This window comes from Mobula hypostoma, chromosome 13, assembly GCF_963921235.1.
Source record: "Mobula hypostoma chromosome 13, sMobHyp1.1, whole genome shotgun sequence".
NCBI classification, from domain to species: Eukaryota; Metazoa; Chordata; class Chondrichthyes; order Myliobatiformes; family Myliobatidae; genus Mobula; species Mobula hypostoma.
Genome location: NC_086109.1, coordinates 30,306,391 through 30,333,673, shown reverse-complemented (window position 1 = coordinate 30,333,673; position 27,283 = coordinate 30,306,391). Strand labels below are relative to the sequence as shown.

Sequence of the window (27,283 nt, the reverse complement as noted above, 5' to 3'; positions counted from 1 at the left end):
TCAGTTGGTTCTTGAAACTGTTCCACAGCTCAGTAAGAGAATAGTGGATCACAGCTGATAGCCTGATAGCCTTGTATTCCTCAACTTTGATATTTACTGTTCAGGGTACACAAGTACGTTAAATTCACATTAGAGCAGGCTGTCTTACCTCCATCACAGATGTCCATGAGGAAGAATGACTAGTTCCCATCAGAATAAATTTTTGCTGCCTCTGACACTTAACAGCAATTTTAATTTATTAAAGTATCTGAAATTATTGTTAGTCCTTTGAAATTGTTAAGATAATGAGAACTAGGAAATTTATGGAATTAAATAGCAAAACACTTTGTAAAAATGCTTGTTGAACACCATCACAATTGTGTCACAACTTCCTGCAACATGCCATCAAAATATTATAGCTATTGTGGCATATCTTGCAATCATGTAAGATCAAGTATTATGTATTAATAGTTAGATGTATCTTCTTGACCATTAGGACTGAAGGACGAAGAAATAATCAGCAGCAGGAATGAAGCTGTAAATGAGAACTTATCACAATGGAAATAGAAGGAAAAATAAAGAGAGGTAGGAAAGATTGGATTAAGAAGGAAAAGGAGCAGAAGGAAGAGAAAAGAAAGGTAGGAAAAATTTTAAAAAACACATTTTTAAGACAGACTATCTGGAGGAAATTAATCTAATGTTTTAAGCAGCTAGTTTTCAGTAACGAAAAGTTAATTAGCAGTAAATTCCTATTGTGTTTATAAAGGGGTTGTTAGACCAATGTCTGGACTGGGCTATTCACACTCATTGGCAACTTTATTAGGTACACGTGTACACCTGCCAATTAACCAATCATGTTTCAGCAATTCAATGCATAAAAGTATGCAGACATGGTCAAGGTGTTCAGCTGTTGTTCAGACCAAATATCAGAATGGGGAACAAATGAGATCTAAGTGACTTTTACCGTGAAGCGACTGCGCCAGATGAGGTGGTTTGTGCATCTCAGAAACTGCTGATCTCCTGGTATTTTCACACACAACAGTCCCTAGAGTTTACAGAGAATGGTATGAAAAACAAAACAAAAAATCCAGTGAGTGATAGTTCTGTGGGTGAAAATGCCTTGTTAATAAGAGCGATTGGAAGAGAATAGTTCAAGCTGACAGGAAGGCTACAGTAACTGAAATAATCATGCAATACAGCATCGTGGTGCAGAAGAACATCTCTGAACACACATGTCGATCTTTGAGGCCACAGCAGTGGAAGATAAATCATGTTCCACTCCTGTACTTGATAAGATGGCCACTAAGTTTACATTTGGTTTAAATATCTACCATGCAAATACAGAAACTCTGACATCTTTCAACGCATCTCAACAGTGAGGCAACTACTGCTGTCTTGTTTTTGTGAAATCAGCCACAGAGCACAGCAGCCTTTGGATATTGGTGGGCTACTTTATCCATAAATGACAGTGTGCACACTGAATATTGCTGATATTTTGACAGCAAAGTACAGCAGGACTTCAGGGTCACCAATGTACTGGAGACTGCTGTTGTGACTACAAGCTTTTGAATTTGCAGAGGGCAAGTTTAACCAGAATGTAAAACAGAAGCTAGAAAGTTGTGATCAGGATAATAAAGAGGTTGTAAAAGGTATCACTTGAACTCTCCTGTGGATACACAGTACCTGGTTCCTCGAGCAATAGCATTATTTTCAAGATACAAGCTGCTTTCAGGTGCATGTGGGTCAGTGCGAGTCATGTGTATTCCATATGAATACACATTATAATTTCTAAATGTGCCAGATTTAATATTTGATCTAAATTCAATCTACTTTTTTATCTCCTTCACCACTTTCTCTGCAACTAATCCTCCTTTCCCAGTTCTGATTAATGGTCTCTGACATGAAATGTTAACTCTTCTTTGTTCTCCGCAGATGCCACATGACTTGCTGGGATATTTCAACACTTTCTGTTTTATTTTCAGACTTCCAGTATGTGCAATTTAAAAGAATATATATTCACTGAACATATGGTCTATGTCAAGGAATCTTGTCTTACCCTGAGCAGAGGAAAAATACTTAGAATTTCAGTTTCCAATAAGGGGCTTCACTGAACACAAGATCTTCTGCAGATGCTGGAAATCCACAGCAACACACAAAAATGATGGAGGAGCTCAGCAGGTCAGGCAGCAACAATAGAAGGGAATACACAGCCTGAAACGTTGACTGTTTATTCCCCTCCAGAGACTGCCCGACCTGCAGAGTTTCTCCAGCATTTTGAAGGTGCTCATGTGGAATAAGGAAACTCTCACAGCAATTTATCAGGAGTCATACAGGTAAAACATCCTTCATTGGTACTTTACACAATTATTTTTGACCCAGCTATGAAAGGAAATTTGATTAATTGCTGAAAATGTTTTACAGAAAGAGTTACCTTAGAGTCTGATAAAGGGAGTAGGGAGGAGTAAAGCCTTGGTAATAAATTCCAGACCCTAGGGCCAGGGTGAATGAAACCTCATTTATTGAGGTGGTGAAGAATGTTTGACCTGTATGAGACCAATTAACAGGAGGTGTGATCTTAGCTAGTTGTAAGGTTGGTGATTTCCAAAAGGAGAACAAATAATGAAGGCATGGTTGATGCAGTGGAATTTAGTGAGGGGAAATGAAGGACAACAAACACAAGGGTGTTTGGACAACAAGGTAGTGTGAATTTGGATAAAGCCAGCAGAAGAAGAAGCTCTCAACATTTCACATTTTGAGATTGAGATACAGTACTTTTAAAAATTCCTGCACTAAGTACAACTTCACAAGCACTTTATACATCAATTAACATACAATCGTGCAGAGGCATTTGTCATCATTGGCAGAAGCAGACAGTATATTCATTTACCTAACAGACTTTTAAAGTTACAGTGACATTTTAACCTCATTTGTCAACATGTCAGTGCAAGGAAAGTAAGTTGCCTAACAAAATCATTCAAGTCATGAGCTGAATGGCGATGCAGGATGCAATCAGATAACTCGAGGTTTGCTAGAGCAAAGGTACTTTAAATGGCTATTGGTTTTGGAAAATCACTATTACATATATACTTAGTGTTTGATGTTCTGGAAGTGATATGTGACAAATAGGGTGGAGCAACTCAAATCTCTTTATTTGATCAACAGAATCTCCTGAGGCATCCAAAAAGCCGTCTTTGATGAGGTTTATTTTGACTTTCAAAATTCCTTAATATTCAAGATTGTTTAATGTCATTTCCAGTACACAAGTGTTAAGGAGAACAAAATACAAGCGTTTGTAATTGTTACTCCAGATCCGATGCAGTGCAGTTTGGTGGTGCTGGCATGAATGCTACGTAGTCTGCACAATGGGAGTGGGAAAAACAGTTCATAAGCAGGGTAGGGTGGGATCCTTCCTGATGTTACTGGTTCTAATCCAGTATCTTTCTCTATACATATCCTTGATGGTGGGTAGGCCAGTGCTGATGATACACTGGACAGTTTTGACAACCCACGTTAGAGCCGTTCTGTCTGCCGCGGTGTAGTTTCCGTAACGTGCAGTGATGCAGCATATTAGGATGATCTCATTTACTTCCTTGATCTTTTGGTAAGCAACCACAATATCACTCCCTGATTCTCTCCAATGGATATCAGGCATAACGGCCTCTATTACGCCCCCTGCACAACAACTGCTGTAGTTCCCTCAGGGATCACTCCTTGCCCACTCTTTGCTCTTGGCCACTTACTGTTCCAAAGCCATTACATCCACAGCTGCAAGGTTTTGTAATGGTCAGTACCAATAGTGAGCATCATCCCAGAACCACTTTTATACAGCCAGAGTTCTTTCTGACAACTGGACCTAAAAGAATCACACACAAAATTCAGGAGGAACTTGGGTCAAGCAGCATCTATGGAAGGGAATTAAGTTGACACTTTGTGCTGAGACCTTCATTAAGACAGCAGATACCAGAAGAAGGTGAGGGGAGGGGAAGGAATACAAGTTGGTGGGTGATCGGTGACATCAGGTAGGAGGAAGGTGAGTGGGTGGGGGAGGGGGACGAAGCAAGAAGCTGGGAGGTGATAAGCGGAAGAGGTACAGGGCTGAAGAAGGAGAAATCTTATTGGACAGAACATGGAAGAAAGTGATGGAGGAGGGGAACCGGAGGGGGTTGATAGGCAGGTGAGGAGAAGAAAAGGGAAAAAAAAACTAGAATGGAGAATGGAAAAAAGAAACAAGGGAGGGAAGATTGTCATTTTTGGAGGTTGGAGAAAGCATTGCCACCATTGATGCTGCCCTCTCCAGCATCTCTTTCATTTCCTACACATCTGCCTTCATCCCATCTTCCCACTGTTTTAACAGAGATAGAGTTCCCCTTGTCCTTACCTACCACCCTGTGATAGCAGAGGGGAAGAAGCTGTTCCTCAATCACTGAGTGCGTGCCTCCAGGCTTCTGTACCTCCTCTCTGACAGTGCAATGGAACAAGGCATAGCTTGGTTAATCGGAGACCTTAGTCATAGTCATACTTTATTGATCCCGGGAAATTGGTTTTCGTTACAGTTGCACCATAAATAATAAATAGTAATAGAACCATAAATAGTGAAATAGTAATATGTAAATTATGCCAGTAAATTATGAAATAAGTCCAGGACCAGCCTATTGGCTCAGGGTCTCTAACCCTCCAAGGGAGGAGTTGTAAAGTTTGATGGCCACAGGCAGGAATTACTTCCTATGATGCTCTGTGTTGCATCTCGGTGGAATGAGTCTCTGGCTGAATGTACTCCTGTGTCCACCCAGTACATGATGTAGTGGATGGGAGACATTGACCAAGATGGCATGCAACTTAGACAGCATCCTCTTTTCAGACACCACCATGAGAGAGTCCAGTTCCATCCCCACAACATCACTGGCCTTACGAATGAGTTTGTTGATTCTGTTGGTGTCTGTTACCCTCAGTCTGCTGCCCCAGCGCACAACAGCAAACATGATAGCACTGACCACCACATACTCGTAGAACATCCTCAGCATCGTCTGGCAGATGTTAAAGGACCTCAGTCTCCTCAGGAAATAGAGGCGGCTCTGACCCTTCTTGTAGACAGCCTCAGTGTTCTTTGACCAGTCCAGTTTATTGTCAATTCGTATCCCCAGGTATTTGTAATCCTCCACCATGTCCACACTGACCCCCTGGATGGAAACAGGGGTCACCGGTACCTTAGCTCTCCTCAGGTCTACCACCAGCTCCTTAGTCTTTTTCACATTAAGCTGCAGATAATTCTGCTCACATCATGTGACAAAGTTTCCTACCATAGCCCTGTACTCAGCCTCATCTCCCTTGCTGATGCATCCAACTATGGCAGAGTCATCCGAAAACTTCTGAAGATGACAGGACTCTGTGCAGTAGTTGAAGTCCGAGATGAAAATGGTGAAGAGAAAGGGAGACAAGACAGTCTTAATGATGCATGTTGCCTTTTTGAGGCATCACTCCTTGAAGATGTCCTGGATACCACGTTGGGCCCATGATGGAGCTAAGTTTATGACTCTCTACAACTTATTTTGATCCTGTGCCGTATCCCTGCCCACCACCCCATACCAGATGGTGATACAGCCAGTTAGAATGCTCTCCAGGGTACATCAGTACTGTGATGATGAGGAAAATCTCAGGCTGGAGGAGTAACACCTCATTTCCCATTTGGGTAGCCTCCCATTTTGATCGATTTCTCCAACTTCTAGTAGTTTTTACCCCTCTTTCTCCTTTACCAATTTTGTTTCCCTTTCATCCCTTCATTTCTTCTCACCATTCCATTGCCATTCTCTGGTTCCCCTCCTACCCTTTCTTCCATGATCCATTGTCCTCTCCTAATAGATTCTTTCTTCTTTAACCCTTTACCTATCCTCCCCCCCGAGATTCTTATTTCGTACCCTTCCTGACCCACCCAGCTTCCCCATCACCTAGTCTCACCTATGAGCTGCCACCTTGTACTCCTACCCCTGCTCTCACCTTATTGTTCTGACCACTGTTCCCTTCCTTTACAGTCCTGATGAAGCATCTTAGCCCAAAATGTTAGCAGTCTACACCCCACTATAGATACTGCCGACTTGCTGAACTCCTCCAGCATTTTGTAAATACTGCTCAAGATTTCCAGCATCTGCAGAATCTCTTGGGTCTCTGAAGGAATCATAGCTTCCTGTAGTTAAATATTGGCTTCAGACAGCAATTGTCTTTAGCCTTCACTGCAAACTCCATAGCTATTGTTCTGGTTAGTTCAAATTCCTCACAATTTGATCAATCCCAGTTCAAAATAAATTTATTATCAAAGTACATACAGTGCTTATAAAAAGTATTTGCCCCCTTTGGAAGTATTCAAGCTTTATTGTTTTACGACATTGAATCTCAGTGAATTGGATTTGGGTATTTTGACACTGAGAACAGAAAATGACTCTTTCCTGTCAAGATGAAAACAGACTCTACAAAATAATCGTAATTAACTACAAATATAAAAAACGCAATATAATTGATTGCACAAGTATTCACCCTCTTTAATATGACACATTAAGTCACCACTAATGCAACCAATTGGTTTTAGAAGTGACATGATTAGTTAAATAGATCACCTGTGTGCAGTCAAGGTGTTTCAATTGATTGTAATAAAAGTACACCTGTATCTGGAAGGTCCCACTGCTGGTGAGTCAGTATCCCAGCAACAAAAGAACACTCCAAGCAAATCTGCAAAAAGGTTATTGAAAAGCACAAGCCAGGAGATGGATAGAATAAAATTTCTAAGTCACTGAATACTTCTTGGAGTACAGTTAAGTCATCAAGAAATGGAAAGAATATGACACAGCTGTAAATCTGCCGAGAGCAGGCTGTCCTCAAAAAACAGAGTGACTGTGCAAGAAAGGGACTAGTGAGGGAGGCCAACAAGAGACCTATGACAACTCTAGAGGAGTTAGAAACTTCAGTGGCTAAGATGAAGAGACTGCACATAAAACAACTGTTGCCTGGGTGCTTCACCAGTTGCAGCTTTATGGGAGGGTGGCAAAGAGAAAACTACTGTTGAAAGAAAAACTCAATGAATTCTCAGTTTGCCAAAAGGCATGTGGGAGACTCTGAAGTCAGCTGGAAGAAGGTTCTCTGGCCTGATTGTTCCAAATTTGAGCTTTTTGGCCATCAGTCTAAATGCTATGCCAAACACCGCACATCATCAAAAACATACCATCCCTACCATGAAACATGGTGCTGGCTGCAGGCACTGGAAGATTTGTGAAGGTAGAGGGTAAAATGAATGCAGTAAAATACAGGGATATTTCAAAGGAAAACCTGATGCAGTCTGCAAAAGAACTGCAACTTGGAAGATTTGTTTTCCAGCAAGACAATGATCCCAAGCATAAAGCCAAAGCTACACAGGAATGGCTTAAAACAACAAAGTTAATGTCCTGGAGTGGCCAAGTCAGAGTCCAGACCTCAATCTAATTGAGAATTTGTGGCTGGACTTGAAAAGGGCTGTTCACTCACGATCCCCAAGCAATCTGACAGAGCTTGAGCAGTTTTGTATAGAAGAATGGGTAAAAATTGCAGTGTCCAGATAGGCAAAGCTGACAGAGACCTATCCTCACAGACTCAAGACTGTAATTGCTGTCAAATGTGCATCTGCTAAATACTGACTTGAAGGGGGTGAGTAATTATGCAATTAATTATTTTGTGTTTAATAATTGTAACAAATTATGGCCAATTTGTAGAAATTTGTTTTCATTTTGACATGAAAGAATCCACCATGATTCAATGTTGTAAAACAATAAAACATGAAAATTTCCAGGGAGGATGGACATTTTATAGGCACTGTACATGTCTATAAGTTACTATATTTAGTACAACTCTGAGACTCATTTTCTTCCAGTCATACTCAAATAAGTCCAACAATAGAATCAATGAAAGACCTCACCAATAGGGCTAACAAACACTGCGCTGGGCAAATACAAAATGAAAGAAATAATGATAATAAATAAATAAGCAATAAATATCAAGAACATCAGATGAAGAGTCCTTGAAAGTGACTCCATATATTGTGGAACATTTCAATGATGGGGTATGTGCAATTGAGCGCATTTATCCCCTTTTGTTCAAGACCCGGATGGTTGAGGGGTAATAAATGTACCTGAATCTGGTGGTGTGGGTCCTGAGGCTCCTATACCTCGTTTCTGATGACAGCAGCGAGAAGGGAGCATGTCCTGGGTGGTGGAGTCCCTGATAATGGATGCTACTTTACTGTGACAATAGCGTTGAATTTCTGACCAAAATCACAAATAAAAAATCTCATCTTTAGTTTAAATCTTTTCATCTCTACTGCCGCTTTGTTCTCCAAGATCATGGTGAATTTTTCAGTTCTCACTTTTTGTACACCCTTGCTCTTCACCCACTATTGCTCAGTGTGGCTTTCAGCAAACCAGTCTCCACACGTCCTTATACTTAACTGTCAATCCATCTACCTGCCTCCTGCAATGTTCATCAAAACTCACCTCTGAGGCTGATTTTATACTCCTTTTCAAACATCATTGGTACTGCTTTTGGCATCACTTCAAACTGCATTTCTGTAAAGTGTATTAATGATGTTATATAAATGTATCCAGATGTTTTTCCATTGGTGGTTACTGTTTTTTGAGATTAAGTGAATAATCTTGTGTATGAATACATAAATTGAATTCATGATGTTTTCCTCTGTACTTGTGCTGTTGTCAAGATTTGGAGAGAAACTTGAGAAAATCTATTTTACAAATTACAGGCAGACACAAGGCTATTATTCACTCAATCCCTTTTTCTATGGCCATTTTTTGAATCCCATCAAATTTTTGTTGGTTTGGTTCCTTATCTGTATTTCTACCTATAAATTTTTGCTTAAATATTAATTGCTTCAGATAGAAAATAAAACATGACATTTATAATTCAAGTTGTAATATTCCAATAAAGCTTTCTTATCAAAAGATATTTGGAAATTCAGAAATCATTCCTTATTTGCATTGTTGGCCTATTCCTCCAAATCACAATAGGGTCTTTGATGGTATCAGTGTCTCCACATGGATTACAGCTAATGTCAGATCATTTTAACAATGATAAAGAGGGTATTATCCTTAGAGAATATATTAATTAATCAACATAGATGCAAGAAGCTATTACCAGTCAATTACAGCTTGGTGTAAGCAATAAAGAGAGTCAATTAGGAGTCACATAAAGTAATTGCATTTGTTCCAACTGGATGAGCTTTTATTTAAATTGTAATTAACTTGAGGTAGAATTTTGCAGTTCACGATCAGCATTCAAGTTCAGACAAGGGAGAAAATAGCTATGCTATGCACAAAATAGGAAAATAAAGGTTGATTTACCCAAGAGTAATGTCTTTGCTCAGAGAGTTGTAAGAAACTGGCAAGTGTCAGGTTCATTAACATATAAGTTGACATTCCCAGTCCACATTCATTAAAATACATCAACACTTTTAGAGTGCATACTTTCAGTAGATCTCATGCCCTTTCCCAACACACAAAGCTAAGTAGTGAATTTCTGTTCCATAGGAAATCCACCTTGACAGTAAAGTAGAATTATTCAAGGGAAATGTCACTGATATGACTACAGTGTGGACTTGGCAATCTGATGTCAAATAATTGAAGCTTTCATTTCAAAACCTTTTAGTGTAAATGATTCAATCAAGAATACTGTTGTTATTCAATCATTTTCCTCTTTGCATGCACAACTCATTGTAGAGATTTCAGAGGTCAAGGACTAGTGTTATTTGGAAAAAATATACAGGGCTCATCTTAAAGCAGAGAATAAAGCTTAAGAAAAGATTTGATTGGTAGGGTGCTTATAATCATGACCACCTTTGATTTATAAAATAGGCGACAAAAGCAGAAATGCTGGAAGAGCTCAGCCCATTAAGTATCAGTTCTGAGGACAGGTGTCTGAACAGAGAGATGAATTATATCTCTTTCCACAGATGCTGCTTAACTGAGTTATTTAAGTAATTTTGTTTTTAATTCATATCTGCAGTTTTATTTGTTTTTGCATTAATACAGAGAAACTGATTCCAGGAACGTACGTATTTGTAATCAGAAGATACAGATTTAAGGTGATTGGCAAAAGAACCAGCAGCAAAATGAGGATCAGTTAGTAGATAATTTCAGTGATGGGAGGAGTAACATTTGAGAAAAAAAATTATAGACCTATATTGTCTAGCTTTTAAGAAATGAGAGGTGATCCCACAGGCAGTTTTATCTTTAGAAGCTGGTCGGTTTGACAGGGGAGATGCCAAAGGCTATTTCCTCCCTGGAAACAGAAATGGAGAATAAGGTGCTGGTCTTGTGGTAAAGGATAAAATACTTCTGCTTCAGACGAGGTAAAATATCATCATTCTCAGGATTGTTAATATTTAGAATTTTTGACATGGCAAGTGTTGAGTATGCTTAGTTAATGAGAATATTCTGAACCGAGATTGATAATTATTTTGGCTTTATGGGGAATTAATGCATACAGTATAGGGGGAAGGTGGGGCTGATTCTGAAAAGTCTCACCAAACACCATGTAACCTGACAAAGTCAAAAGTTACCCAGGTATAGCCAGCAGAAAAGGGGCAAAACAAATTCAGTTTGGCCAGTTACTGGTTCTACTATCTATCCTCAATCATTAGCAAAGCGACAAGAAGTTTAATTGAGAATGCAATTAAAAATGGACAGATCATCATTGAACCAGTTTGGATCCAGATCCCACTATAGTCTTGGCTCACACGTGGACAGGAAATCCAAATTTCGGAGACGGCATGAATGTAACAAATAACAGGCATTCTTATGGCATATGTGCATTACTCAAAATACTGACACTCATTGTCTATCCACTGTTCACATTGAAAAATTGGCTGTCTTCTTGAAAAGATCCAGTTATACACAGTGGTCATTTTATTAGATACCTCCTGTACCTAACAAATGGGACACTGAATATTGGTTTGTATTCTTCTGCTCCTGTAGTCTATCCACTTCAAATTTTGGCGGGTGTATATTCAGAGATGCTTTTTTGCATGCCACTGTTGTAACACAGGAAATTACAAGCAGGGTAGACGAAAGAGATGCAGTAGATGTGGTGTACTTGGATTTTCATAAGGCCTTTGACAAGCACTGCACATGAGGCTGCTTAGCAAGATAAGAGCCTGTGGTATTACAGGGAAGTTTACTAGCATGGGTGGAGCATTGCCCGATCGACAGAAAGCAGAGAGTGGGAATAAAGGGATCCCATTCTGGCTGGCTGCCGGTTACCAATGGAGTTCCACAGGGGTCGGTGTTGGAACCACTGCTTTTTACGATGTATGTCAGTGATCTGGACCATGGGATTAATGCATTTGCAGCTAAATTTGCCAACGATACAAAGATAGGTGGAGGAGCAGGTAGTGTTAAGGAAACAGACAGCCTGCAGAGAGACTTAGATAGTTTAGGGGAATGGGTAAGGAGGTGGCAAATGACATATAATGTTGGAAAGTGTATGGTCATGCACTTTGGTGGAAGAAATAAATGGGCAGACTATTATTTAGAATTCTAAATGCAGAGATGCAAAGGGACTTGGGAGTCCTTGTGCAAGATACCCTAAAGATCAACTTCCAGGTTGAATCGGTGGTGCAGAAATGTTGGCATTCATTTCTAGAGGTATAGAATATAAGAGCAGGGATGTGATGTTGAGGCTCTGTAAGGCAATCGTGAGACCACACTTGGAGTATTGTGTGCAGTTTTGGGCTCTTTATTTTAGAAAGGATATACTGACATTGGAGAGGGTTCAGAGAAGGTTCACAAGAATGATTCCAGGAATGAAAGTGTTCCTGTAAGAAGAACATCTGCGGCTCTTGGGCTGTATTCCCTGGAGTGCAGGAGAATGCAGTTGGATCTCATTGAAACATTCTGAATGTTAAAAGGCATGAACAGATTAGATATGGCAAAGTTATTTCCCATGGTAGGGGGAGTCTAGGACAAGAGGGCACAACTTCAGAATTGAAGGATGTTCATTTATAACAGAGATGCGGAGAAATTACTTCAGTCAGAGATGGTAAATATGTGGAATTTGTTGCCACATGCAGCTGTGGAGGCCAAGTCATTGGGTGCATTTAAGGTAGAGATAGATAGGTTCTTGATTAGCCAGGGCATCAAAGAGTATGGGGAGAAGGCAGGGAAGTGGGAATGACTGGATGAATTGGATCAGCCCATGATTGAATGGTGGAGCAGACTCGACGGGCTGAAGGGCCTACTTCTGCTCCTATATCTATGGTCTTATGGTATCTAAGTTTGTTGATTGATGATACTAAATTGGGTGGAAAAGTCAATTGTTCAGAAGATACAGAGAATCTTCAGAGAGATATAGATAGTGTAAATGATTGGACAAGGGTCTGATAGATGGAGTACATTGTTGGTAAATGCGAGGTCATCCACTTTGGAAGGAAAAATGAAACAGCAGATTACTATTTAAATGGTAAAAAATTGCAGCATCCTGTTATGCAGGGGATCATGTGAATGAACTGCAAATGGTTGGTTTGCAGGTGCAGCAGGCTATCAAGAAGGCAAACGGAATGTTGGTCTTCATTGCTAGAGAGATTGAACTGAAGAGCTGGGAAGCTATGCTGCAACTCTACAGGGTACTAGTGAGGCTGCACCTGGCGTACTGCATGCAGTTCTGGTCTCCTTACTTAAGGATGTACTGGCTTTGGAGGCAGTGCAGTGGAGGTTCACCAGGTTGATTCCAGAGATGAGGGGGTTAGACTACAAGAAGAGATTGAGTTGCCTGGGATGGTACATGCTGAAATTCAGAAGACTGAGAGGAGATCTTATAGAAACATATATGGTTATGAAAGGGATAGATAAGATAGAGGCAGGATAATTGTTTCCACTGATAGGTGAGACTAGAAGTAGGGGACATAGCCTTAAAATTCGGGGAATAGATTTAGGACAGAGATGAAGAGGAACTGCTGTGCCCAGAGAGTGGTGAATCTGTGGAACTCTCTGTGGAGGCTACCACAGTAAATACATTTAAGAGGATGATGGATAGATTTTTGTATTGTAGGGGAATTCTGGAGAAAAATGCAGGTAGGTGGAGATGAGTCCATGGCCAGATCAGTTATGATCTTACTGAATGGTGGAGCGGGGGCCAATGATCCAGACGGCCTGCTCCTGCTCCTATTTCTGATTATCTTAACGCGTAGTTATTTGAGTTACTATTGCCTTGCAGTTAGCTTGAACCAGTATGGCAATTCTCCTTTGACCTCTCTCATTACCAAGGTGTTTTCACCCACAGAACTGTCGTTCACTGGATGTTTCTTTTTTTGCAGCACTCTCTGTAAACTCTAGAGACTTGTGTGTGAAAATACTAGATCAGCAGTTTCTGAGGTACTCAGAGCACCCTGTCTGACACCAACAATCATTCCATTGTCCAAGTCACTTGGATCATATTTCTTCCCCATTGTTGTTTGATCTGAAAAACAACTGAACCTCTTGACTGTGCCTGCATGTTTTAATGCATTGAGTTGCAGCCATATAATTGGCTGATTAGATATGTATTTGAATTAATGAGTTGTACAGGTGTACCCAATAGAGTGGCCATGGAGTGCAAGTACTAAAGTCTTTTCTTACTGCAGAGGCCATAAGTTTGGGCAGTGGCATTGTGAAAGAGAGGATATGTAACTAAAGTGCACTAAATTCATCGTGAATCATGTACTGTATCTCCGCTGGAGCCATATGTCACATTATGAAAGATAAATATAGCTGTTGAAAGCCAGTCATCTAAACCTCAGAATATAATTGCAGAAACTCTTGGCGCAGATAATTGCACTTTCATAGAAATTTATGGTGCAGAAGCCCCTTGCCCATTGTGTGAATGGGAGCCAAAGCAAAATAAGAGCAATCTCAATGAATTTCATAATTCCCATTGTCTGTATGCAGGAATATGGATAGCCTTTCATCAATTACCTTTTAAATGTGTTGAACATTTCTTTCTCTATCATATTTCAGACAATTTATATCATACCATTATCATCCTCTGGGTGAGAATATTTTCCCTCAACCTTTCCCTAATCTTTTATAGAAGTATCTAAAATATATATTATATTCTTTCTAGGCTTCAATGCTCTTTGATTAAATCACCCTCAACCCCTTCCAAAGAAAGATAGTCCAAGTAATTTTTCTCCATTCTTAAAATTATGTAGTCAAGGTGGAAACATTGTAAAGCCACATCCTTCCAGTCATATGCACCAGAGTCATTCAGAATACCTCTGCTGTGGCCTGACTAGTCCTTTATGTAATGTTAACTTCCATGCTCTTATATTCCTTGTCAATAAAGGAAAGTATCCTTCACTAAGTCCTGAGCTGAGCCCAAAGGGAGTTACCAATATGTTAGCCTGGGTGTGAATTGTCTATGCTTTAACTTTATCTGAGAACACCTGTATGTCTTCTACCTCAGTTGTGATTATTGGACATGCACCATGCTCCAATGCCCACCTGACTAGTCCCTCGAAATGCTTCTTTGGTCAGAGCTTTGCTCCTCACCAACCAAATTTTCCATTGCTAGACAACTTAATCAGAACTCTTCAGACTAAATCAATAGAAGGAAAAGACTTTGCCTTGGAAAACCACATTGCAGTCTTTCGTCACTAAAACATCCATTGACCATTGTATTTTGCTTCCTGCTACTGAGTCAATTTCTGATTGAACTGATCAGTTGCCTTGTGATTCAAATAACTTTTTCTTTTTCAATCAGTTTTCCACATGGAACTCAGTCAAAATGTTGCTAAATAATAATTTCTTCCTCTCCTTAAAAAGTTCAGTCTCAGCTTTGCCTTAAATAAATCCATATCAATTACTCTTGATTAATCTATGTCTTTCAAAATTCCTCCAGAATTTAGTCTTTTCATTAATTTGTTCATTAGTGATCCTCAGCTGACTGGTCATTAATTATTCGGTCTTTATCTTTCCCACTTCAGAAGCAATGGCCATTACATGAAATCTTCCATTCATCCAGCCGTGAGGTTTTTATGGTTAGTTCATGTCTTCTGCATCAATGGTCGGTACTTTTTCAGCCTTTCAAAAGTCCTACACTTCCCTTTGTTAACTGTGTGCATTTCAAGTATTTATAAAACATCATTGTGAGCACCTTGATTTGACCTGCCGATATTTTTTCATGTATTTCATTTTAAGTTTCTGCAGTCTGAAAAATTTCAGGTTTTTTTGTAAAGATAACAGGGATAAGGAATAAGATTGATTCATAATCCAGCAATACTAGCCAAATATATCCGAATATAAATTACATAAAATAGTCATACATGTTAACCAAAAGAATAATGTGCTAACATACAATATATGTGGCTTGCATTTGTGGTCTTCTTGAACTTATCAAGGTTAAGATGCATAGGCTGATATGCATCCACTTCAGAAAGCTTTCTTTCATCTCCTAGATTCAGTTTTTTGTGCTATTTTTATGGTTAGTTCAATGACTACTTAGAAGGAGGCACTAGGGAGGTAACATCTTGCATATATTGAAATACCTGACTGCTCTCATTATGACTGAATTCATTATAATTACAACACTCATGCCCGTGCTGTCCAGCTGAATTGTACAAAGTACCATGGTTTGGGTTCCGTTTGTACTTTTTAAATGAATATATAAAAGTTACTATTTCTCTTAGTTCATAAGCTGTTTGCAATCTGTCCTTGCCACTCCTCGTAGTTCCCACCATCTTCAGCTGCTGCAACAATGGTCTTCCCCGATTGTAAGGAAAGACACTGAGGATTTGATGTTAAGTTCCATTGCACACGTTTGAGGAATTTAAAGAGTCTGTGGCTGCCTGCAAAGAGAACTGGACAGCACAGGCAAATGAATGTCAAGTGATACTCAAATGCACCACATAAATGCCAGGAAATGTCTATTTCTAGTAAGAGGATTTACCACGTCCACTTCATATTAAAAAGGTTTTACAACTGTAATTCCATCATCACAAATACCATCCAAGACCCTAAATATAACAGCATCATCACTTAAATATTATGATACAAGAATATTCCAGAGTCTGGTCATCATGGCAAAAAAATCAGGTTGAGGGGGTTAATAAATCAGCCATGATGGAATGGTGGAGCAGACTCAAAGGGACAAATGGGTCTAATTCTGCTCCAATGTCCTATGATCTTGTGATTCACACCCATCTCCTCAAGCTTTATTACTGTCAACAAAGCATAATTTAGTCATGTGATGCAATACCTTCTTTTTTGGATGCATGCAGCTCCAAAAATCACTAAAAGAAATAATTTTAGAACTGCCATTCCACCCACTTCAACAACCACTGGAAAATCTTGGTTGCAGTGCACATTATCCATTTACATAATTATTCAATTCCATTTTCTAAAATCACGATCTCTATGATCTTGGAGGAAAAGTCCATACAGCTTCCCTCCAAATCACACAATATATTACTGATCTTTTATCATCATTGCACAAAGTCCTCAAACTCATGCCTCTGGCAACATTAAGGAGGAATTATTGCTGATCATATTTATATGTGATGTTGACGTTCTGGAGCATGTTGATATTAAGGGAGAGGTGATGTTGGAGTTGTTAAAATACATTATGACGGATAAGTCCCCGGGGCTGGACAGAATATTCCCCAGGCTGCTTCAAGAAGCAAGGGAAGAAATTGCTGAGACTCTGGCTAGGATCTTTATGTCCTCGTTGTCCACGGGAATGGTATCGGAGGACTGGAGGGAGGCAAATGTTGTCCTCTTGTTCAAAAAAAGGTAGGAGGGATAGTCCGGGTAATTACAGACCAGTGAGCCTTGCGTCTGTGGTGGGAAAGCTATTGGAAAAGATTCTTAGAGATAGGATCTATAGGCATTTAGAGAATCATAGTCTGATCAGGGACAGTCAGCATGGCTTTGTGAAGGGCAGATCGTGTTTAACAAGCCTGATAGAGTTCTTTGAGGAGGTGACCAGGCATATAGATGAGGGTAGTGCAGTGGATGTGATCTACATGGATTTTAGTAAGGCATTTGACAAGGTTCCACATGGTAGGCTTATTCAGGAAGTCAGAAGGCATGGGATCCAGGGAAGTTTGCCCAGGTGGATTCAGAATTGGCTTGCCTGCAGAATGCAGAGGGTCGTGGTGGAGGGAGTACATTCGGATTGAAGGGTTGAAGGGTTGTGACTAGTGGTGTACCACAAGGATCGGTTCTGGGACCTCTACTTTTCGTGATTTTTATTAACGACCTAGATGTAAGGGTAGAAGGGTGGGTTGACAAGTTTTCAGACGGCACAAAGGTTGGTGGTGTTGTAGATAGTGTAGAGGATTGTCGAAGATTGCAGAGAGACATTGATAGGATGCAGAAGTGGGCTGAGAAGTGGCAGATGGAGTTCAACCCGGAGAAGTGTGAGGGGGTACACTTTGGAAGGACAAACTCCAAGGCAGAGTACAAAGTAAATGGCAGGATACTTGAATAGTGTGGAGGAGCAGAGGGATCTGGGGGTACATGTCCACAGATCCCTGAAAGTTGCCTCATAGGTAGATAGGGTAGTTACGAAAGCTTATGGGGTGTTAGGTTTCATAAGTCGAGGGATAGAGTTTAAGAGCCGCGAGATAATGATGCAGCTCTATAAAACTCTGGTTAGGCCACACTTGGAGTACTGTGTCCAGTTCTGGTCGCCTCACTATAGGAAGGATGTGGAAGCATTGGAAAGGGTACAGAGGAGATTTACCAGGATGCTGCCTGGTTTAGATTATGATCAAAGATTAAGGGAGCTAGGGCTTTACTCTTTGGAGAGGAGCAGGATGAGAGGAGACATGATAGAGGTATACAAGATATTAAGATGAATAGATAGAGTGGACAGCCAGCGCCTCTTCCCCAGGGCACCACTGCTCAGTACGGGGACATGGCTTTAAGGTAACGGGTGGGAAATTCAAGGGGGATATAGGGGGATATTACAGGAAGGTTTTTTACTCAGAGAGTGGTTGGTGCATGGAATGCACTGCCTGAGTCAGTGGTGGAGGCAGATACACTAGTGAAATTTAAGAGACTACTAGACAGGTATATGGAGGAATTTAAGGTGGGGGGTTATATGGGAGGTAGGGTTTAAGGGTCGGCCCAACATTGTGGGCCGAAGGGCCTGTACTGTGCTGTACTATTCTATGTTCTATGTTATACTGACCACTTTTTGCAAATGAATAAATAAACACAATGCTTTTACATCACAAAAGACGTTTATTCTTGTATTTACTAATCCATAATGAAAAATGAAAGTGTCCGAGACTCATTCAGAAAATATATGGTTTTGTGACATGTGGGGATATTGTCCTAAGATATTGCAGCTTACCTCAAAAGAACAATGGTTATCTCAGTAATATGATAACTCTCAACTCTCATCATAGATAATATTGGTCTTTCTATAATATCAGGCTCAGTTTGGAGCAGATTAATTCACGTACACCCACAAGCAAGATTGAAGTGCTTTATGTGGGTCTCTTTATATCTGGCAGATATGGCAGACTGTTATTAAATATCTTTGTGTTTGATTAGACTAGAATTCAAAGTGTAAGCCATTTTGTGTGCTGGTATACCATTTAATATATGCAACTCCTCATAAATCTATAGACTGAGGGAGTTATAAAAGGGAGAAGCGAGAGAATGTGATTCTTCATTCCTTTACATGCCTGAATAGGATTTGAAATTTACATCTGCAGTTCAATGCCAAAATATCTTCAGACAGTTTATTGGACTTTCCAACAATGAAAGCAATTTATCAGGATTAATCATTGGTTAATCATGGTTTTAAGTTGCACAGCTGATCATACATCCCACATTTCTTTCTTTTCCCCCTGCTGTTTCTCATTTGCTCATGTGCCCAGTGGAGAGAATTGAAACAGGAGAGTGATACCCTATGAGGAATCCTGGAGAATGTAAGGTCAGAATAGATTGGTCTGCCTTCACTTCTGCACTTTGATTATTGCAGGTTGTTGAGAAAGGTAAGAGTTGGGGAAGGAAGAGAACAATGTCTGGAATCCAGTCTGAGAGCTGTTATAAGGAGACAATGTAGTGCACCTAACTGTAAGTGGGTTATTGAAATTATCAAGAAACCATTTGCTCAAGACCACAGTTCCACAATAGCATGTAATTAATGTGCTAATGTGTGATGACATTCATTTGTGTTGGCTGCTCTGGTTTGTTTCAAACACAAAGCAGATACTTAGATTAAAAGTCAATCAGTAAAAATGTAGCTGAGCAATACCAAATTAATCTCGTAAAACTTGCATGACCTAAATGGATGAGAATGCTTGTACCAATTTAGAAAATGGCAAATTGCAGATTAGTCACTGTAACAAAAAGTTTGAAAATTACTGAAATGCCAAACTACAATATTTTATTTTATTTAGGAGTACAACGCAGAACAAGTCCTATGGCCCAACAAGCCATGTTGCCCAGCAACACACCTGTTAAACTCTAGCCTAATCACAGGATAATTTACAATGATCAATTAACCTACTAACCGGAAAGTCTTTGGTCAGTGGGAGGAAACCAGAGCACTCGAAGGAAACACATGCACATATGGGAGGAACATACAAATTCCTTACAGTTAGTGCCGGAACTGAGCTCTGAACTCCAACCACCTAGCTGTAATAGCGTTGCGCTAACTGCTTAATTACCCTGACTCCTTCAATTTTGAATTTACATATTGAATATACCTTGAATATTTTAACCAGTCAATTATTTTCGTATATTTGCTTAAAATACACTTGGTGATATACAATATTTCTGCAAGTTAGGGTGGCAGCTGTTTTTGCACTGATATTTGTCTAGCTGTTCTTCAGTTATCATCTACTCTTGTTTTCAAACGACATTGGCAGAGGACCAACAAATATCATTTAAAGCTATAGTATTGCGAGGCAATATCTGAAATTAAAGCTGAAGTATGGTGCCATATATACTAGGTTTACAGGTCTTAGAAATGTGAGAAGGTCATACTGTCATTCATTATGAAGAAGTTAAGGAGGTGTTAAAACATGATTATTCTGAAAAATATTGGTAGGGATCAATGTTTTATTTCTTTCATCAAGTTAATCAGGGAGCCTTGTTCAAGCTTAAATATTGATATATTAGATTAATGTATGCTGTCAGTTTTCTGTGTCCAGAATGTATCTTAAAGCCATTAATATACATGGCACAATGTTCAATTACTGCATGTTGTTTTCAATCCTCAGAATCATCTCTTAAAGTAAATCCTTGGATCCATCCAATTTCATTTTGCCCTTCAGCAACAGAAACTATATGTGCAGAGACAACATTCAGATCAACCTCAGAAACAGTTCTTTTAGCCCCTGTATTTTCTTTAAATTGTCAGATTTTTCAGAACATGTAGTTCAAATGGAACAGCAGCTTCCTCAAGCAATATACTGAGAAGACTCAAATTATTACTTCTGACCTTAGCTATATATTCAATTCCATTGTCACTATATTTATAGCCCTTCCTGGTATTTGCCTGAATGCCAACAGAGGCTTCATATTTAAACACGAAATAGTTTTCAGATGACGTATGCACCTCCATGATGTCACTCCTGAAGCAGCTCGTTTACTTCTGGAATTGTCATCATTATTGAGACCCTGGATCCACCTGTTGGGGACACATAGAAACTGTGCATAAGCAGAAGTTAACCAATCGACAAACCATCCAACTGCCTGCCCTAACTGTGGAAGACTCTGGCTTCATTAATCTCCTCAGAACCCACCAAGACCGGAAGCAAGTCGTATCAAGTTTCATTCATCAAACATCTGTTCTCTTTGATATACCGGTACATAACAACCACGATATTAAAACTCTCACTCTCATTTAGAAGTCCTTTCATAGTCTCACCTTTTCCTAACACTGTATGCTCTTCAAGTTGGAAAACTGGGAAAGCTGTTTTTAGTTCTCCACTTTGGCTTTTTGAATGTAGTTAAATTTACTCCAGCAACTAACTTCTGTAATTCTCACACAAACCTTGATTTCTCCATCTTTCTTTCCTCTTCTGAGTGCTCCCTGTGCTTATCTTTTTGTCTACGCTTTTGCTTATTTCCCAAATGCAGCACAGCATCAAATTTTCTGGAACATCTACAAGTGATTAATAATATAATCCCTTTCAAATATTCTGGCATGTTATTGACATTATACTGATGTTGCATTATCTGGAGCTCTAAGTCTTATTATCTATCATTTGGAAAGTGAAAGCTTCACTGAACTTCGTGAAACATTGCTATCTTACGCAGAACTAGAACTTGAGTACTTTAGGAAGCAGTGATGAAGGACAACGACTTACAGGAAACCTGATGATTGATGTTGGGAAAAGCAAGCGGGAATGAATACATTTTGCAGCTTATTTGAATCATGGTTGTGCGCTGAATATTTTTCTGTTACTGAAAAATAAATGTTAAAAGTGCTTACCTCTATAGTCAGGCGACTGAGTTATTGGAAAAGTTGAAGTATGCACTCCTTATTCTTCAAGAAAAACATCTGTATAGTGTTCACAACACCTATTATATACAGCCAGAATAAAAATGGCAAATCCTAAGCACCATTTTAGATTAAATAAGACAAACAGAACCAGTGAAAACCATAACCTTAAAGCTAATGTCAGAAAGAACAAATTTAAACAGGAGGAGACTTACCTGGAATAAACCAGGGGGAGGGTGTTCAAGGAGCTGATATAAGTCCCTGGCATACAAATCACAAGTTATTGAACAATGACTTGGATGTAACAAATAGGATTCCACACAAGTACCTACTTCTTTTATAACTTGGTCAGTAAATATAAACTTAGGCAATGGTGGTGCCATAAATATACAAAAAAAGGCACTCATCTTTGTAACTCTAGTGCTGGTCAAAGCTACCTTAAGAATTCTTCCCACCATAGTTGTAACTGCAAATCAACATGAAACAACCTCTTCGTGAAATAAACTGTTATTAAAAGAGGATATATCATACTGAGGAAGTAATAAATAGGAAGACTGCATTACATACCTTCAAGTGAATTCACTGAGAATTGACTTACACAAGAACCAGTTCTGCTAGGAGTATGGCCTTACATTGGGACAGCAAGATCACTGAATTCATGCTTGTGTGAAACGGAAATATATTCAAATTATATTCTATCTTCTTCGTTATATTTAGTCAGTAAATGATGGATAACGTTTTCCTTGTATTTGTTGCTGTTGACCCATGGCAACCCTATGGATAGAGTAGTTGTCTGTAAGGTTTTCGTAGCAAGATATGGCAGTAGATTACCAGGCCTTTCTTCCGCACAGATACTGCTGAACCCCAGGTTGGGACCCGGCTGGATTCGATCTCAGGACCACCCGCCTCAAAGTCCTGTGCTGATGTCACTACACAGCCAGCAAAACCATAAATCTGAAAACTAGTTTCAGATTTTGAGAGTCATGACGCACAGAAGAAATAACTGTAAAATTGCTAATGTTTAATGGGTATGTTGGCTTGTCAAAATGAGGCATTTACTTTGAATGTGCAGACATAATTATATTTAAAGACTATTAGAATTTAATCAAATGGGTTTCTTCTGGTCAAGATCATGCTTCTGTACAACGCTCGTTCGATCAACATCTTCTGGATAGATCATGAAACCATATATATTTCACTTCATTTATGTAATTTTACAATTGTTTTTCATCTTGAAAGTGATTCTGGAACTCCTGGAACCTGTGATTTTCAGTTTGGAGATTGTTTGGGTGCTTCAGCACTCTGCAGTCTCCCAGAGGATTCCAGGAGGCAGAGGCAGCGTGCGCAAACCTCATGCTGAGAAGGCTGCAGGAGGGGGCACGAGCCGATGTTCGACTCTATTTCACTGATTAAAGCGACAAGAGAGATTGAAACATCAAGGTAAATGTGGAAGGTGAGTGCCAGCTGCCTGCCTTTTGATTGCTGGTGGGATCATACTACTACCGAGAATGAGACTGCCTTTTTTTTAAATCACTAGGTGATCACTCTGCTCTGCTACCAGAGAGGGGAGACTGCCTTTTGACGTCCGGGATTCGCTCTGCAACTGGAGAGGAAAAGGCCTGCTGCTGTGTCCAGAGAATGTTACCCAGGTTTTCTGCATTTTGTATATCAACTTGGACTAGTCATTTTCTCCAATCTTATAGTTTTTTTAAGTTCTGTGTTTTTCTCCTGATCTCTCTGTTTTTTTTTGTGTGTGGTGGAGTGGGATTTGGGGGTTGATGTGCCCGTTCCGTTTTTGTCCATCTTTTTGCACGGGAAGGTGTGATTTAGGGGCTGATGATCACACTGCCTTTCTTTTCTGTCTTGGTTTCATGGCTATCTGGAGAAGAAATTTAGAGTTGCATACTTTGACAATAAATGAACCTCTGAAATCCAAATCTGAAGAATTTGATCAATATGGGAAATAACAGTTCTATGGTTTTCCTGCTCAATTTCCAGTTCAGACCTACTAAAATAAGCAACACAGATTGTAGGCATACAATGGGCTGTAAAGATGAAATAAAACTCAAAGACCAATGACTAATGTGGAGCAGAATTTAATTTTTAAAGCCTCGTAATAACACTGTCTACAGAAGCATTAAAAAGAAACATGGTTTAAAAAATTTGGCATTTTTCAAAAACAGTAACATCCAAGGGACTTAGGTATTTATTTCCTCACTGCTGAAAAGAGTGTTCTTATTATATCATGTGGTTCTGCAAGTTTATGTTAAACAATTTAAATGAAACGTCTTGTATTGTTCCAAAACGGGACCATAACTGCTAATGCACAATGCACATAAGAAAAAAACATGTCATTTGGACCTATTGCACAATTGACAATAAATTGTGCCTTTTGTTAGCTCAGCATATTGAAACCCCACACAGTGAAAAGGTGAAAAGTCACAGTTATAATTCACTTACATCCAAAAGGTCTAAAGAAACTGTTGATAAACCATGCAACATCTTTCTGGTTTTGACGGTGCGGCTGTAAGCTTTTCAGTCATACACACAGTACTAATATTTACAATTCCAGATGTCAAATACAACTGTGGCAAAACACTACCACACCTGTACGATTCAGAAAATTAGTAAAGGTACATGAATTTGTATGTTCTTGGTGTTGTTTCTGCTCATACTTTCATGATGGAACTCATCTCTTCCTAAATGTTAAAAGACCGCTTACTACCTAATTCCTGACCAGAGTACCAAATTTACCCAACAACAGAGGAATCAGCATCACATATATGATTGCAGTACTGATTGCCCAGCTCCCTTATTCGCAAGAGTGAAAACACCTGCAGTACTATAATTGTGTATACATTTGCCAGTTTTAAATAGATTTAAATCTCAAACAAGAATAATTCTTTCCTAGCTATGATATCATCCAACTATCCCCAAACTTTAGTCATTTTTATTTCAGTTTTAACTCTCCTCCTTATATTGGCAAATCATTTCTAAGATCAGTAGCAACAGGGAAGCCAGCCAAGAAGGCTGCTTTTGAGAGGAAAAAAAACTATACACTGGGAATCAAAGAAATTAATTGTGCTTTGATCCATGTGCTTCACTTTAACCAGAATGTGATAATCTGTAAGCTAATATAAAAATGGAAGCAGAACCAGTTATCAGGAATACAAACATATTCATGAATTTATACATATACATAATAGCTCAGGAAATAATCTACACATTTCACTATTCCTTTTGAAAAAAAAAACAGGAAATTAAAGTAATCAAAAAGCAAAAAAAAAACCTACAGATGGAAATCAAAGTAATATTTCAGATTCATGGCCATTCATCAGATCATATTGATGAAAAGGGCATCAAGCTGAAACATCAACACTCACTTTCCAAAGGTGCTGCCTGACCTGCTAAATATGTCCAGCATGTTCTGTTTATAATTACAAGTAAAACAATTTTTGCTTTAAGTTCAATTAAAAAATTAACATTTGTTATTTAATATTTCCAGAGTGACATATACACAAATACATCATAATTATGACACAGTGGTTTTCAATAATTGTCCTTTAAATAAAGTAATAAAAACAAATAAAAAAGAAATTCACAATTTTCACATTAATAGCTAAAAAATTTAAAATAAAATTACTTAAAATCTAATCAAGTATATTTGTGGCCTCCAAAACTATCATAATTTTTCCACCTTTTCTTTGTATTGACTTACTAAATGCCTTCAAATAATGTTTTTGAGGAATGACACCACAGAATGATGCAAGACATAACAGTAAGCAAATACTGTGTTTTATAAACTGACCAAAAACAATCAAGGGAATAAACAGCATAAAGCTGACCCAGAATCTCGACTGTAAAAAGACACATAGACTTGTAAATACTAGTTCAAGTTTCAAGCCTGATTCCCAAGAATTTATCTGTAAGATGTTGCCCAATCTAACAGGCAAGAATTGCCTGATACAGATGGTGAGCATCCTGGCTATCAGATAATGATGCATCTGGCTTTATCTTGTGGGATGCAGCTCATATCAGTGGACTGTAAGCAGCAATGTCTCCTGAAAACAGGATCAGTAAGAAATGTAGGTCATTTCAATCTTAGAATATTTTGAAATTTTGTAAGGGGGTCAAGGCTAATTTGTACGTCAATTCCATTTATCTATACCTATTTATGTCCTTACTCACAGTAACAGAAGTACATTATTCAATCCCTTGGCTTGTCTGCTACTCTGATATATTGTTCTAAATCTGAACTTCAATATCATTTATCTATCTTTTCTAAATTTTCCTTATGAATAATTGAAAACAATCAGCAAACTGAGGGTGACATCAGCTTTTGTGATTTGCATTAACAGTCCAGTTAATGGGAAAACATTTTCTGTGAATAACACCACAAAATCCATCTCTCAAACCAGTAAGGGTGATCATAAATTAGTTAAAAAAGGCTAATTTCAGAGATTTCACTCCATGTTAGCCATCAACAGCAAAATCTGTTTCTCAGGTCTCATATATATTATATATATTTTTAAAAATATATATGTATATATATTTTAGATGCACAAAACATTTTAAGAACTCTAGAGCCCATGTTATTAGCAGTTCAAGAAGGAAATAAAAGATATGTTCAGAACTTTTCACAACCACCCTGTTCAAAGCAAAATACAAATATTGCAATATTTCCTCAACTTTACATAAATAGAACAGGTCAAAAGGCACACAAATGAAAAGGATATACCTGAGAAACATATTTTAATCTTGAATGGCTTCAGTACATTTTGAAATCATTATTGGCAATAGAATTGTTTTATTTAATATATATCATTAGTGCTCATCATAAAGCAGATCTTTTAAAAAATTATAAAGATGTTTTTCCCCACATTCTACATTAAAAGGAAATATTTTGCTTATCAAAATGATAATTAGTAGAAATCAAAAGTATTTAAAATGATTTCACCTCATGGATACAGCTGAAACTGTACAAAAAATTAGTTGGTGAATTTAAAACAAAGTTTAAGAGAATTGTATATCTATACAATAATCACAATAAAAATATTGTGAATTAGATGCTGGCTGTGCTTAAGAATGAGTAAAATTTAACTAGTCTGCTTTATGCACACTAAGCCCAAATGTCGAAACTAATTTTCTAAACATAAACTCACAGTAGTTCAATTTAAGGACACGTACATTATAATTATTAAATAGAAATACACTTTATAATGCCTTTTAAATCCTTTTCTATTAAGAACTATGTATAACCTAGTATCAAAGATTTAACAAGGCTTCATTAAGAGCACACCGAGGAAGATCTCAGTCTTGCCCAACTTAGTATATTACAATAATAGCTTAAGAAAAGCTTCAAGTAAATAGAAACTACTTTCACAGTAGTTGAAACTTTAGTTGTCTTAGTCAATAGAGCTTCTGTGCTATTGACCTGTAAGACTGCAGGGAGTTTTAATCACGCCTTAATGCTTCTGCTAACCACTTATCGTCTATAGTGATTAGGTGCATCTGCAAACATGTACTTAAGTCTGTAGGCTTCTGCTAGGAGTAAACCAACTTCTTCATTACCCCAGTGGATTGTAGGTAGATTCTGCAACAACATTAGTAGACCCTTCAAATGAAGAACACAGATTTCAGCTTGGTATAGAAAAATCAAGACAAACACAAAGATTCCCTCGTTAAAACTAGTGATTCTAAACCCAGAAATGATTTTAAAAATGCATAACCAATAGCCTATTAAACTTGCTTTACAAAATAACTCGACATTTATGAAACACAGTTTGAAATCATTGATAAAATAATAAGTATACTGGACTGTGATATTATCAAACAATGC

General features: G+C 38.5%; 1 protein-coding gene across 5 annotated transcripts in view; it reads right to left on the bottom strand.

Annotated features, from left to right (window-relative positions):
* Nucleotides 1–23,533: 23,533 nt before the first annotated feature.
* LOC134355515 (TBC1 domain family member 22B-like) overlaps nucleotides 23,534–27,283 on the bottom strand; it is a 373,010-nt gene continuing 369,260 nt past the window's right edge. For all 5 annotated transcript variants that reach the window (XM_063065500.1, XM_063065505.1, XM_063065503.1 and 2 more), the window contains one exon: nucleotides 23,534–27,058. In XM_063065500.1, the coding sequence (XP_062921570.1) occupies nucleotides 26,930–27,058 (129 nt within the window). In that variant the 3' untranslated portion in view covers nucleotides 23,534–26,929. The remainder of the gene's footprint in view (nucleotides 27,059–27,283) is intronic.